The following is a 13,697-nucleotide window of genomic DNA, read 5'->3' as shown; positions in this document are numbered from 1 at the left end:
GTGCAAGACGAACAAGAAGTTGAGTCGGCCTTCTCTGGCTTGGTCAGCAACTGTTTGAGAGCCAACAACTCAGTAGATAACCGCTGCGACCTTCGTTTAGACGACATTCTCCGACGCACTGCTGTCTGCCTCTACTGTCTGCAAGCTCTTTGATATGGTTGTGGTGGTAGTGGTGAGGTTCACAGCAGTAGACCCCCCGCCTGAGGAGCTCTTAAAGCAGGGATGGTGGGACAGATGGTGTTTTGGGGGTGGGGGGCATTGGGGGGGGTTAGTGGAGGCTCACGCTGACAGAAAAGAGCAGATCATCTTTGAGGTGCTTCTCAGATATGTTGATAAGACCACATCTCCTTTTCTTTCCTTTCTTTGCACACTGTGGGAGAATCAACCCTGCCGCAAAGGAAACAAATCACCTGCAATCTTTATAGAGCTTTATAGAGCCTATGGCAAGTTGCATTGCAAGTTAGCTCTGGGGTAGCAAAAATCATAATTTGCGGTCTTAAATTCTTCTGCATACGGCCCATTTTGAGTATTTCGGCATTGTATATCAATGGAGAATAAAGAAATAATATTTAAAAAAATCTTTCTATATTCCCACAAGGTGTTTGGGTGCTCTGAAAATGAGAACCAAAATGATTTTTTTAGACTTGTAAAGTCTGCTGTTCAGACCCTGAAGGAATTTATTTTCTGTTCATTGTTTTTTGTGAGAGTGTTTCTACTTATCTCAGTAAGGAAAATAAATCAAGAGCCTATGTTGAGTACAAATATGTCTTCTGAAGGCTTAAACAGAGCCCAGCCAAAAACTCCAATAAAATTTGTATCAACTTTGAGGGACAGCTATGGCCATGCAGGATTATCCAGACCAAACGTGACGATTTTGCTACATACTATTCCTATTTATGTACCACCGAGCCAAATTTGAGCCTCCTACATGGTTTAGTTCTTGCGCTGTGGGCTTGTAAACTTTGACAAAAAAAAAGAGGCACCCCCCTCCCCCTGTAAAAATGGCTGTATCTTGGAAAGTATTGATCTTACATAAGAGTCATTTTACAGTGTGTCTCCTGGGTAACATAGGTACACCTGGTAATTTATTTCAGAATTTTTTGAGACCTAAGTGCGTGGGCCCTGGTTGAACTGACGTGGAATGACCCGACTGCTTTGGAGCATTATTTGCCAAGGTATGCTCATGCATTTTGTAAAATGCCCTATGGAAACTCCCCATAGGACTTTTGGGTTCCCAAAATGCACACTGACAATAAAAGGCTTACTGTGTGGCAACCTCTTGGTGTAGAAGCATAATCCTGGTCTCAAATGAAAGGTATCACTTTGAGGTTTCTTATGGAATAATTACAAAAAAGTCTCTATTTTTGCATTTACTTTGTTTGTTCAATGGTTGTGTATAAGATAAACTATACATCTGTACAACTAATATTGGATAATACAACATGAAGATTCAAGTGAATATTTCACTACCCAAAGATGGTAGCTTTTTTTTAGGCGAACTTCAGAGGTCTATTGGAAATAGCCTACTTCTCATGGCTTGTTCGCCCTGTATACAATGAAAACGCTTTTGTTGTGGAGACAAAGGATTAACAACAGGTAAAAACTATCTCCAAAGAGCTAGATAAGATTATGTTTCACGTCACTACTTTTTCGGCAATTCTTGAAGATGCATTGCTGTTCTCTCGTTAGCGACCTGCTACGGCTATGCTCTATGGCTATGCTAAGTGAACGATTCCCCTATTACAAGTTTGTTTATCATCAAATTGACTTGGTAGAGGTTATATTAAGAGAAATATCTTGCATAGTGTACCTTTAATGCCAGTGGTGAAAGATGAAACCCTAGCCAACTTGAAAGGGGCACCAGTAACTCTTTTCATGGTTGTCCTCTGTGCTGTGCCGGACAGGTTTTTTATTTGTGTTTTTTTATATGCAGTCAGCCTCAGTCGTTGGCACCTTTAGGACATCCTCAGCTTCTCCAGAGAGTTCATCCTCATCATCATCATCATCATCATCTCAATGCAGAGTGCACACCAGCTCTCCACATCACATCATATCACATCTTCTAAAAGCTTGCGCTCCCTAGAGATGCTGGAGGGAAGGAGAACGTTTCTGTCCTTATCTTTTCCACTGATTGCTTTCATTGAACTATAAATGATAATTTTTGAGGCGCTGTGTTGTCTGTAATATGTAAACACTGAGCAAGTCATGAGAAGGACAGCTGTGTTTATGGTGCACTTCCACAACACAACCTGCTTTGACTGTAGATTGTCATTTATATTTGTATAAAAGCATATAAAGTTGAAAGCATATAATAGATATTATATTTGTGCATGATCATTTTCATTGATCATAGCAGTTTTGAATATTCTCTAAGAGGTGCTACACAGTGTGCTTTTAAAAGAACTAGGCATTGTAATCAATCATTCAGCACCATCTTTAGAAGATGTTTGCAGCATCTTACTAGAAAAGTTGTTCGTCTTTCATAGTTGCACCACAAATGCCTGTCAATGATGATTCACTCATGACAGCAAGATTAAAATCCATTGCCTCATATTTTTGTGGGTTTCATATATCTGGTTTCTCCATCTCAGGCACTGCATTACATTTGTCTTGCAGTGGATTATGTAAAGATGCGTATTAAAACATTCTTGCAAATGCAAAATGTAAATAAATGCATTAAAATGCTAAAAAAACAAAGATCCCAGACGTATCCCAGATGCATGGAGTGCACAGGAATAGCTGACCCTTTTTGTAGATGTAAAGTTTCAAGTCTCTCAAAGTTTCAAAACTTTCAAGCAATGGAGAAAAAAAGTAGCTTTTTGGAACACTAACAAAACTGTAGACAGAATAATGTTCTTGTAAAAAGTTATTTTTAATAGGCTTAACCTTCTGAAAACCCCTTTTGATTATTTTCACATTTGCACATACAGTGGAAATAGAAGTTTTATTTCCTCATACTTCCTTACCATTGAATTTCTATCACACTAAAAGAAAATACACTCTGCCATTTGTACCCACAAATATGAAATAATTTCGCTTCTGAAGCCCTCTGCCTGTGCCTTGTCCATTACTTCCAATGATCAAGGCCCTTTAGTGGCTCTTATTCCTTACACATGATGGGTAGTCCACATTTATAGCACAGAGCCACGGAGAGCCATCTTCTCTCCTCTGCCACTGAAGATGAGAGATTGTAAAAAAAGTATAGGAATCAAAGTAAACAGCCCTGCATTTCTCTTAGCTCATTTTCCCTACAAACACACAGCAACATCTCTAGGGAAAGTTAAGCCAGCAGCATGCAAAACGACTTAGAGGAGGAGGAGGAGTGCTGGAAGCCGGGCGGCCGGTGGGGGGGACATAAACAGTGAGCGAGTAGAGGCTCAGCTTCATCTCCAGCTCTCCTCTCCACCCAGCTCCTGTTTACAGGCTGCATGAGAGAGACGGGAGTCTAAAGCTGGCCTCCTGGGGGGGCAGGGGGCCCTGGCGAGAGTGAGTGCTTAAAAGGAAACCCATATTAATAATAGTAGGTGAGAACTCCCAGCATGCTTTAGGGCCGGAATAAAGAGTGGCTGGGTAATAAGTGAAAGTAACAGAGGCGGCTATAAGATGAGTTTGTTTGTTGTCAGCTCAGCAGACAACTCCACGGAGCTGTGAAACCTCAGCAGCTTATTTGGAACAGTTTTGCATGTCGGGCAAAACAGGGGACATCCAGTTTGTCTGTGGATGCCTGCATATGAACCCAGAATAGATGCCTTCTCATCTCTTTAATTAACATGGTTGAGTGGGTGAGGCGCCGGTGCACTGATGAAGATGAACACACAGTGCTCATTAACCTTAATGTCAGAAACAAGGCCAGCACACTGTCAAAGCTAGACTTCTGTCTATAGTGCGACCCACAAAAAACTGTAGGCACATTCAGGTAGCCCAGGACTCCTGTTCACAGCTGGTGTGTGTGTGTGTGTGTGTGTGTGTGTGTGTGTGTTTGTGAGCAGGAGGTGGATATCTGTCTTGTTTTGTGCCTGGCAGACGGTTTTTGTGTTCGTTGGGTGAGGGCACAGGAAGTACATTAGTCACACACCTACTCCTCTCAATGCTCCTCCTCTAGTGACCTTGTGGAACCCTCCTGTACAAATGGCTTCAGTTTGAATGATGGTGTTCTCTCTCTACACACACACACACACACACACACACACACACACACACACACACACACACACAGTTTTCATTGGTGGAACTGATGGACCGCTCTGTCTGCTTTCAGCTGCTTTGCCATGGAGCTCTATAGCCGACAGCTATGACTCCCTCGTTCCTCTGTTAAAGTATAATGCTGCCAGAGAGAGAGAGAGAGAGAGGGAAGAGAGAGGGAGAGAGAGAGAGAGAAGAGAAAAGCGACTGAATGATTCTCTTATAAACTGCAGCTCCATCAATCAGTGAGTGACACGACTGTCACCCTGCAGCCACTGGTCCTTGTGTGCTGACGCTGCCCTGCATTGTGGGCCAGCACCTCGTGCCCTGCTGAGTCATGCCATCCGGGGGTGGGGTGGGCTGGGCTGGGCTGGGCTGGCACACCACCCTCGTGGCATGCGGCATGATAATGTGCCCCTGTACAGAAGCAGTTGTCGGGGGCACCGAGTGCTGTGTAGCGAACACTGACTGCCATTTTTCTCTGAAGGCTTTCTGTGTTCATATCTACAACTTCTTCAAAGAGTGTTGTTTACGAGAGCGAGTTTCATATTGTGACTAAAAATACATGAAAATGTGATCTAACTAAATGAAAACTGAATAAAAACGCTCAAAACATAGTAATGTCATGTATTTTTTAAGGACTGAAATGTGAAACGTGTGTGTGTGTGTGTGTGTGTGTTGGCATGCAGGTTCTGCGGAGATTGTCTTCAGCCATGTCTCCAGGTGACGTCCCCCCTATGTCCCCTGTGCCGCATGCCTTTCGACCCAAAGAAAGTGGACAAGTCCTCCAACATAGAGAAGCAGCTCTCCTCCTACAAGGCACCCTGTCGGGGTTGCAGCAAGAAAGTGGGTGGGCCTCTGTGTCGTTTGAAAGTAGTGCAAAGATTCAATGAAAAATCACTACACTGCAAGATGCTCATACATCATTTTTTATTTATTTTATTTCTATTTCCAAGTGCAGTTTTACACATAAATGTTGCTATTTGATACATTGTACCAAAGTTACATCATCTCTCGCTTGCTTTCTTCAGTACAGCTACTGGACTTAAGTACAGCTTAAGTACAGCTACCGGACTTAAGTACAGCTTAAGTACAGCTTCAGTACAGCTTCAGTACAGCTACTGGACTTACTTTCCTTTTTGGAACATTTTCTCTGTCTGTGTGCCCAGGTCACCCTCGTGAAGATGCGCTCACACATCTCCTCTTGCACAAAGGTTCAGGAGCAGATGGCAAACTGCCCGAAGTTTGTGCCCGTCGTGCCCACCACGCAGCCAATACCCAGGTGAGCCTCTCTGCCACGCCAAGCCAACACACCCTCTCTCTGCCACGCCACGCCAACACACCCTCTCTCTGCCACGCCACGCCACGCCAACACACCCTCTCTCTGCCACGCCACGCCAACACACCCTCTCTCTGCCACGCCACGCCACGCCAACACACCCTCTCTCTGCCACGCCACGCCAACACACCCTCTCTCTGCCACGCCACGCCACGCCAACACACCCTCTCTCTGCCACGCCACGCCAACACACCCTCTCTCTGCCACGCCACGCCACGCCAACACACCCTCTCTCTGCCACGCCACGCCAACACACCCTCTCTCTGCCACGCCACGCCAACACACCCTCTCTCTGCCACGCCACGCCAACACACCCTCTCTCTGCCACGCCAACACACCCTCTCTCTGCCACGCCAACACACCCTCTCTCTGCCACGCCAACACACCCTCTCTCTGCCACGCCACACCAACACACCCTCTCTCTGCCACGCCACGCCAACACACCCTCTCTCTGCCACGCCACGCCAACACACCCTCTCTCTGCCACGCCACGCCAACACACCCTCTCTCTGCCACGCCACGCCACGCCAACACACCCTCTCTCTGCCACGCCACGCCAACACACCCTCTCTCTGCCACGCCAACACACCCTCTCTCTGCCACGCCACGCCAACACACCCTCTCTCTGCCACGCCAACACACCCTCTCTCTGCCACGCCAACACACCCTCTCTCTGCCACGCCACGCCAACACACCCTCTCTCTGCCACGCCAACACACCCTCTCTCTGCCACGCCACGCCAACACACCCTCTCTCTGCCACACCACGCCAACACACCCTCTCTCTGCCACGCCACGCCAACACACCCTCTCTCTGCCACACCACGCCAACACACCCTCTCTCTGCCACGCCACGCCAACACACCCTCTCTCTGCCACGCCACGCCAACACACCCTCTCTCTGCCACGCCAACACACCCTCTCTCTGCCACGCCACACCAACACACCCTCTCTCTGCCACGCCACGCCAACACACCCTCTCTCTGCCACGCCACGCCAACACACCCTCTCTCTGCCACGCCACGCCAACACACCCTCTCTCTGCCACGCCACGCCAACACACCCTCTCTCTGCCACGCCAACACACCCTCTCTTTGCCACACCACGCCAACACACCCTCTCTCTGCCACGCCAACACACCCTCTCTCTGCCACGCCAACACACCCTCTCTCTGCCACGCCACGCCAACACACCCTCTCTCTGCCACACCACGCCAACACACCCTCTCTCTGCCACGCCACGCCAACACACCCTCTCTCTGCCACGCCACGCCAACACACCCTCTCTCTGCCACGCCAACACACCCTCTCTCTGCCACGCCAACACACCCTCTCTCTGCCACGCCACGCCAACACACCCTCTCTCTGCCACGCCAACACACCCTCTCTCTGCCACGCCACGCCAACACACCCTCTCTCTGCCACGCCAACACACCCTCTCTCTGCCACGCCACGCCAACACACCCTCTCTCTGCCACGCCACGCCAACACACCCTCTCTCTGCCACACCACGCCAACACACCCTCTCTCTGCCACGCCACGCCAACACACCCTCTCTCTGCCACGCCACGCCAACACACCCTCTCTCTGCCACGCCAACACACCCTCTCTCTGCCACGCCAACACACCCTCTCTCTGCCACGCCACACCAACACACCCTCTCTCTGCCACGCCACGCCAACACACCCTCTCTCTGCCACGCCACGCCAACACACCCTCTCTCTGCCACGCCACGCCAACACACCCTCTCTCTGCCACGCCACGCCAACACACCCTCTCTCTGCCACGCCAACACACCCTCTCTCTGCCACGCCAACACACCCTCTCTCTGCCACGCCACGCCAACACACCCTCTCTCTGCCACGCCAACACACCCTCTCTCTGCCACGCCACGCCAACACACCCTCTCTCTGCCACGCCAACACACCCTCTCTCTGCCACGCCACGCCAACACACCCTCTCTCTGCCACGCCACGCCAACACACCCTCTCTCTGCCACGCCACGCCAACACACCCTCTCTCTGCCACGCCAACACACCCTCTCTTTGCCACACCACGCCAACACACCCTCTCTCTGCCACGCCAACACACCCTCTCTCTGCCACGCCAACACACCCTCTCTCTGCCACGCCACGCCAACACACCCTCTCTCTGCCACACCACGCCAACACACCCTCTCTCTGTCACGCCACGCCAACACACCCTCTCTCTGCCACGCCAACACACCCTCTCTCTGCCACACCACGCCAACACACCCTCTCTCTGCCACACCACGCCAACACACCCTCTCTCTGCCACACCACGCCACGCCAACACACCCTCTCTCTGCCACGCCACGCCAACACACCCTCTCTCTGCCACGCCAACACACCCTCTCTCTGCCACGCCACGCCAACACACCCTCTCTCTGCCACGCCAACACACCCTCTCTCTGCCACGCCACGCCAACACACCCTCTCTCTGCCACGCCACGCCAACACACCCTCTCTCTGCCACGCCACGCCAACACACCCTCTCTCTGCCACGCCACGCCAACACACCCTCTCTCTGCCACGCCACGCCAACACACCCTCTCTCTGCCACGCCAACACACCCTCTCTCTGCCACGCCAACACACCCTCTCTCTGCCACGCCACGCCACGCCAACACACCCTCTCTCTGCCACGCCACGCCACGCCAACACACCCTCTCTCTGCCACACCACGCCAACACACCCTCTCTCTGCCACGCCACGCCAACACACCCTCTCTCTGTCACGCCAACACACCCTCTCTTTGCCACGCCACGCCACGCCAACACACCCTCTCTTTGCCACGCCACGCCAACACACCCTCTCTTTGCCACGCCACGCCACGCCAACACACCCTCTCTCTGCCACGCCACGCCACGCCAACACACCCTCTCTCTGTCGTTTGCTTTCGGTCTCATCCATCGCCGCCATTGTCGTCATCATCCATGACCGCAATCTGTCACACCTCCAGCTTCCAGCGCCCCTACGTGCACTTAAGTAAACAGCTGGCGTACTCCCTGACAAGTCAGTGCGAACACCGTGTCCTCGCAATGAGACGAGGAAGGAAGTGGAGACGTTTCTGTCACCAGCAAGGAGCTGAGCTGTTGTTGTGCCACTCACTGTCACTCTCTGTCTCTCTATCACTCTCTCTCTATCTCCCTCTCTTTCTCTCTCTGTCTCACTCTTTCTCTCTCTCTCCCACTCTGTCTCTTTCTCTCTCACACTCTCTCCCTCTCTCTCTATCTCTCTTTCTCTCTCTCTCCCTCTTTCTCTTCCTCTTTCTCTCTGCTCAGAGTAAAGGCAGAGGGGGTGAGGTGGATGGAGAGAGAGATCCTCCATAGGCCGGGGGAGGAGGGGTAGACACCGATGAGTCACCCACCCTCTGTTCTTTCTATTTTTTCTGCAGCGTTCACCATCTCTTTCTGGGACAAGAGGCAGAGTGTAATGAGCTCCTTTTGAAATGTATAGGCAGGTTGTGCTCCTTCGTTTCTCTCTTTCTCTCTCTCACACACATACACACATACAAGGTCACAAACACATACACAATCACACACACACAAACACACACACATACACTGCCAGACATGCAAGCCCTTCACACACACACATACACACACACACACACACACACACACAGGGACGTTCCAGTACACCTGCAGACAGGTGATATGTTTAGGTTACTGACCAGACTCCTCAATCACCAGACTGTAATTTGGACAACAAGAATCTAGCTATGAAGGAACTAGAAATGATAGAAGTCCAAATGACCTAAAGCAAAGTGTGTGTGTGTGTATGTGTATGTGTATGTGTATGTGTGTGTGTGTGTGCGCGTTTGTTTGCGTGTGCGCGTGCGTGTGCGCGTGCGTGTGCGTGTGTGCGTGCGTGTGTGTGTGTGTGTGTGTGTGTTCTCTGCCAGCATGTAGGCAGAATACGTTGATCACAGGGAATGTAAAGGAATTAATTAGCTCTTCAAAGTGAGGCGAACATGCTGTTTTCCCTCCCTCCGTGGTGTTTATGAGACTTGTCTCGACACTCGCCAGTCTAGAGGGTATTTTAATCAGAGAAATCAGGCAAAATGAAGGCATTCGACAGACTGACCCATCAAAGGTAGCACATGGTGCGAAGACCACTTTGATGTCCACAGACAGCTTGTGAAGGAGAGTGGACATTCTAGAATGAGCTCAGAGTTTGCCATCTCTCTCTCTCTCTTTCTCTCTCTCTCTCTCTGTCTCTCTAGTCACTCAAGAGGTCCCCCCCAACTCTTCTTTGATGCTTGTTATTTTCTTCCTTATTTTCTTCCAGTCATAAACTCGGTTAATGATGCCATTTGACTACAGTTCAAGAGGAAGCTTGATTACGGCAAGATGAATTTGTGCCATTTGGTAACATTAATACCACTTTTATTTATTTATTTATTTGTTGGTTAAGTTATTTATTTGGTGTTTTTCAAAGTTTTTGTAATTTATTCGAAAGTAATGGAAATAATGGAACAGACTGACTTGCTCAAGTGTTTGACCAGATGGTTCTGATTTTATTCAGCCAATTCATTACCATTAACAAAATGGCGCCGATCCCCAAACCTGTCACCGCAGTCTGTTACTACACTTCAGATATAGGCCAAAACAAGAGGCTGAAGGTAGTGCAGGGGTCCAGGCAATTCCAGGCCTTTGCGTGGTTTGATGCTGGAGCTGTGTAAAGCTGTCCTATTTCTCAGCGCTGGGTACAGGGAGGGGGGAGAAGAGCTGCATAATTTAGGAGGGAAACTGTTCGGGGCTCCCTCTGGAAGAGCTGGGCTTCTAAGGGGAGCTAGTTAGTATGTTTGCGGAGATAGCTCTGCAGATGGCATTCGCCACTGAACAAACAGTAAAAGTAAACAGTGGTTGGTGCTCCTTTCGATCAGAGAGGGTACACACACACACACACACACACTCCATCTCTCTCTCTCTCTCTCTCTCTCTCTCTCTCTCTCTCTCACTCCCTCTCACACATCACACACACACATACACACACACAAACTCTTTCCATGTCTCTCTCTCTCTCACTCCCTTCTCACACATCACAAGTACGCACATACGCACATACACACATACATACACACACACATACACGTTATACTACAAAGTATGGCAATTAGATGGTTGAATGTTTACCACCCTTCACTGATGCTGGCATTGGCAGGATGTTTGCCGTAGAGGGAGGAGAGGGCCTGGTGCTTCTCTGGTGCTTCTCCATTGGCAGGATGTTTGCCGTAGAGGGAGGAGAGGGCCTGGTGCTTCTCTGGTGCTTCTCCAAGGACTTTTAGAACACAGCCGTTTGCCATCTGCTCACCTTCCCACCATTTCACGACAGTTGATGGGCAGCAAGTGGGGAGCATATGAAACCACACACACACACACACACACACACACACACACACACACATACACACACATACACACACATACACACACACACACACACACACACACACACACACACACATACACACATACATTAAGTTTATTACTTGTTTGAGGTGGTCTCATATTTTTTCATTGATTCCAATAACTGTAAACAAGCACTTTTTGCCACACATTGGTACAGTTTGATTTTTATTTGATGCTAGGCATTGATGTTGCCATAACTGGATTCGAGGAGATATGAGTATCTCGTTCCCTGAGGGTTTTCTTCTTGTGTAATCACTTCAGCTGAGGCCGTTTGGTCTTATCTGTTCTGCCTCTGCCACTGTCATTTTTGGGTAACACTTTACTTGACAGTATCGACATAAGAGTGACATGACACTGTTGTGAACACATGACACTGTCATGACACATGAAACCTAACCCTAACCCTAAACCTAACCCTAATCCTAACTAGGGCTGTCAATCGATTAAAAAAAATAAAAATACATACTACATACTCTGTGATTAATTAATCTAAATTAATCGCATATATAATTTTTGCTGTGAAAGTATTTTAAATATTTAAATTCAAATGAATCATTGAATAATCAGCATTAGTGACATTAAAGTTCAAAAACTCTTTTATTATTATTTTCACTGTTCAAATAATGGCCATAATAATCTATGATATGACCTAATATGCTGAGGAAATAAATTCAAAAGGGCTTCGGGAAGAAGTTTTGTTTTTTTCACATACAAGGCATTTCAGACCAGAGATATAACCTAGGGGACACAATGAAAATAAATTAACACTCCCCTCAATGTCAACACTTATTTCTTTGCATTGATGTGCGACTATAGAGTTGATGAACTCCGGTGATATGCAAATTCCTTGCTGCAGACATTGCAGAGGACTTTATTTTCAACACTTTATTTTTATCAACACCATCAGGCCGTTTTTTTAAAAGTAAATGTTCCAATCAATGATCCAGGCAGCACGTTTTCTTCTCTCTCCTTCATTTTACAGTCTAATTTTTACTGACTAGAACGGCTCGGGGTCAAAGGTCATACGGAATCGATTAATCTGCACTAATTTTTTTAATCAGTTATTTTTTCTCAAATTAATGAATCGAAATTAATCAGTTATTTTGACAGCCCTAATCCTAACCTTAACTTGTTATGACAAAAACCAAATGTCACTTAATAACAGAAGCGTTATGTCATAAACGTTTATGACTTGTTTATGACACATTCATGACAGTGTCATGTCACTCTTATGTCGACACTGTCAAGTAAAGTGTAACCCATTTTTGTTTTGCTCAGTCACCTTAATGGCATTAACCAAATGGCACAGATAGCATTGGTTGGCATTGCTTTTTCCCACGTTTTTTTTCTCCTTTGCTGAGGTGCCTGTGGCCCATTTCCTTGTTGTGGTTTAAGCCGCTGTTGTCCTCCTGACCAGCCTGGCGTCAGGTGCGACTCCTGTCTCAGGACATATGCTCCAACTGGCTAATCGCCCGTCTGCATCGGGCTCATCGTGAGAATAAGCCTGTCTGATGCAGCTACTAATGACACACTCTGGCCGCCTTGCGTGCCAAAGCCTACTGGCTGTCTGAGACCTCAAAGCGTGTTTTCCCGCCCATACACTATTATGAATCAAAATTGTGTGTGTGTGTGTGTGTGTTTTTCTCTCTTAATGCTTTTGTTGCCCTCTTCCACCCACAGCAATATTCCAAACCGCTCGACCTTTGCATGCCCGTATTGTGGCGCTCGCAACCTGGACCAGCAGGAGCTGGTGAAGCACTGCATGGAGAACCATCGGAACGACCCCAACAAAGTGGTGAGGCCCTGCCAAGTCTATAATGGGTGCTCTCAGAGAGAGGGAGAGAGGGAGGGGGGGTCAGAGAGGGCAGGATTGTCAGTGGAAGCTGGCAGAGGTGTTAGATGGCACTCTGCCCAAGTCTGCTGGAGTGTGTACAGACTGAGCTACGATCGTGCCACGTTGGCATGGGCACGGACGGAGTGGCGGGTCATTAAGGGTTGGCACAAGGTTCAGTTTAATGTACCATCAGATTTACCCACAGGATATGCAAAAGGGTACAGGACACAGCACGGGCTGCTAGCTGTTGTAATCGCATTGCATGACACTCATGCCAAAGTATCATGTCGTACAGTCATGGCGTCTTACAGACGAGTAAATCCAGTCCTCCTGTGTCTTAATGGGCATTCACTCATTAGCCTGTTGGGAAAAGACAGTTCTTTAAAGGCCCCACTGATACAGTGCAGACATCTCACCATGAGGCAAATCCCTGTTGCCACCTCTATAGGCCTCATCAAAGGCACACGTGGATGTACGTCTCTCTGCCAAGCTGTGTGCCTGAAGGGCTTTACAAAGACCCAGTCATCATCAGAGCATTCTCTCTGGAATTCTTAAGGGATCAGATTAAAATAATTTATAACCCAGTGGAGAGCCTCCATTCCTGTTCTTTAAAGGAGAATTCCGGTGTGATATTGACCTAAAGTGTATTGAAACATGATACCGAGTGTGAACGTATGTCTCATAGCCCATCTCGGCTTGTCCCCTGCACTCCAAAATCTGGCGCTAGTTAGCCGATGCTACCAACAGCTTTTTCAATAGTGGTGCTTCGGCATCGGGCTAGCCATGCAAATAAATCACTGTTTTACACCCATTTACGAGGCTCAATGTATCTCCACACTTCATTGGTAGACTTCCGAGGGCCCTGACATTTAAAACGAGACATTGAGAACTTTGAAAAAGCACTGGTA

At 48.2% G+C, this 13,697-nt stretch overlaps 1 protein-coding gene across 2 annotated transcripts in view; it reads left to right on the top strand.

The window, feature by feature from the left end:
- Positions 1-13,697, top strand: part of LOC121681844 (E3 ubiquitin-protein ligase RNF166) — a 33,049-nt gene that overhangs the window by 7,686 nt on the left and 11,666 nt on the right. For both annotated transcript variants that reach the window (XM_042061791.1, XM_042061790.1), the window contains exons 2-4: positions 4,872-5,028; positions 5,352-5,464; positions 12,636-12,750. In XM_042061791.1, coding sequence (XP_041917725.1) covers positions 4,872-5,028; positions 5,352-5,464; positions 12,636-12,750 — 385 coding nt within the window. The remainder of the gene's footprint in view (positions 1-4,871; positions 5,029-5,351; positions 5,465-12,635; positions 12,751-13,697) is intronic.

This window comes from Alosa sapidissima, chromosome 14, assembly GCF_018492685.1.
Source record: "Alosa sapidissima isolate fAloSap1 chromosome 14, fAloSap1.pri, whole genome shotgun sequence".
Lineage (NCBI taxonomy): Eukaryota > Metazoa > Chordata > Actinopteri > Clupeiformes > Clupeidae > Alosa > Alosa sapidissima.
The sequence above is the reverse complement of the archived record's forward strand: the minus strand, read 5'-3'. Positions and strand labels throughout refer to the sequence as shown.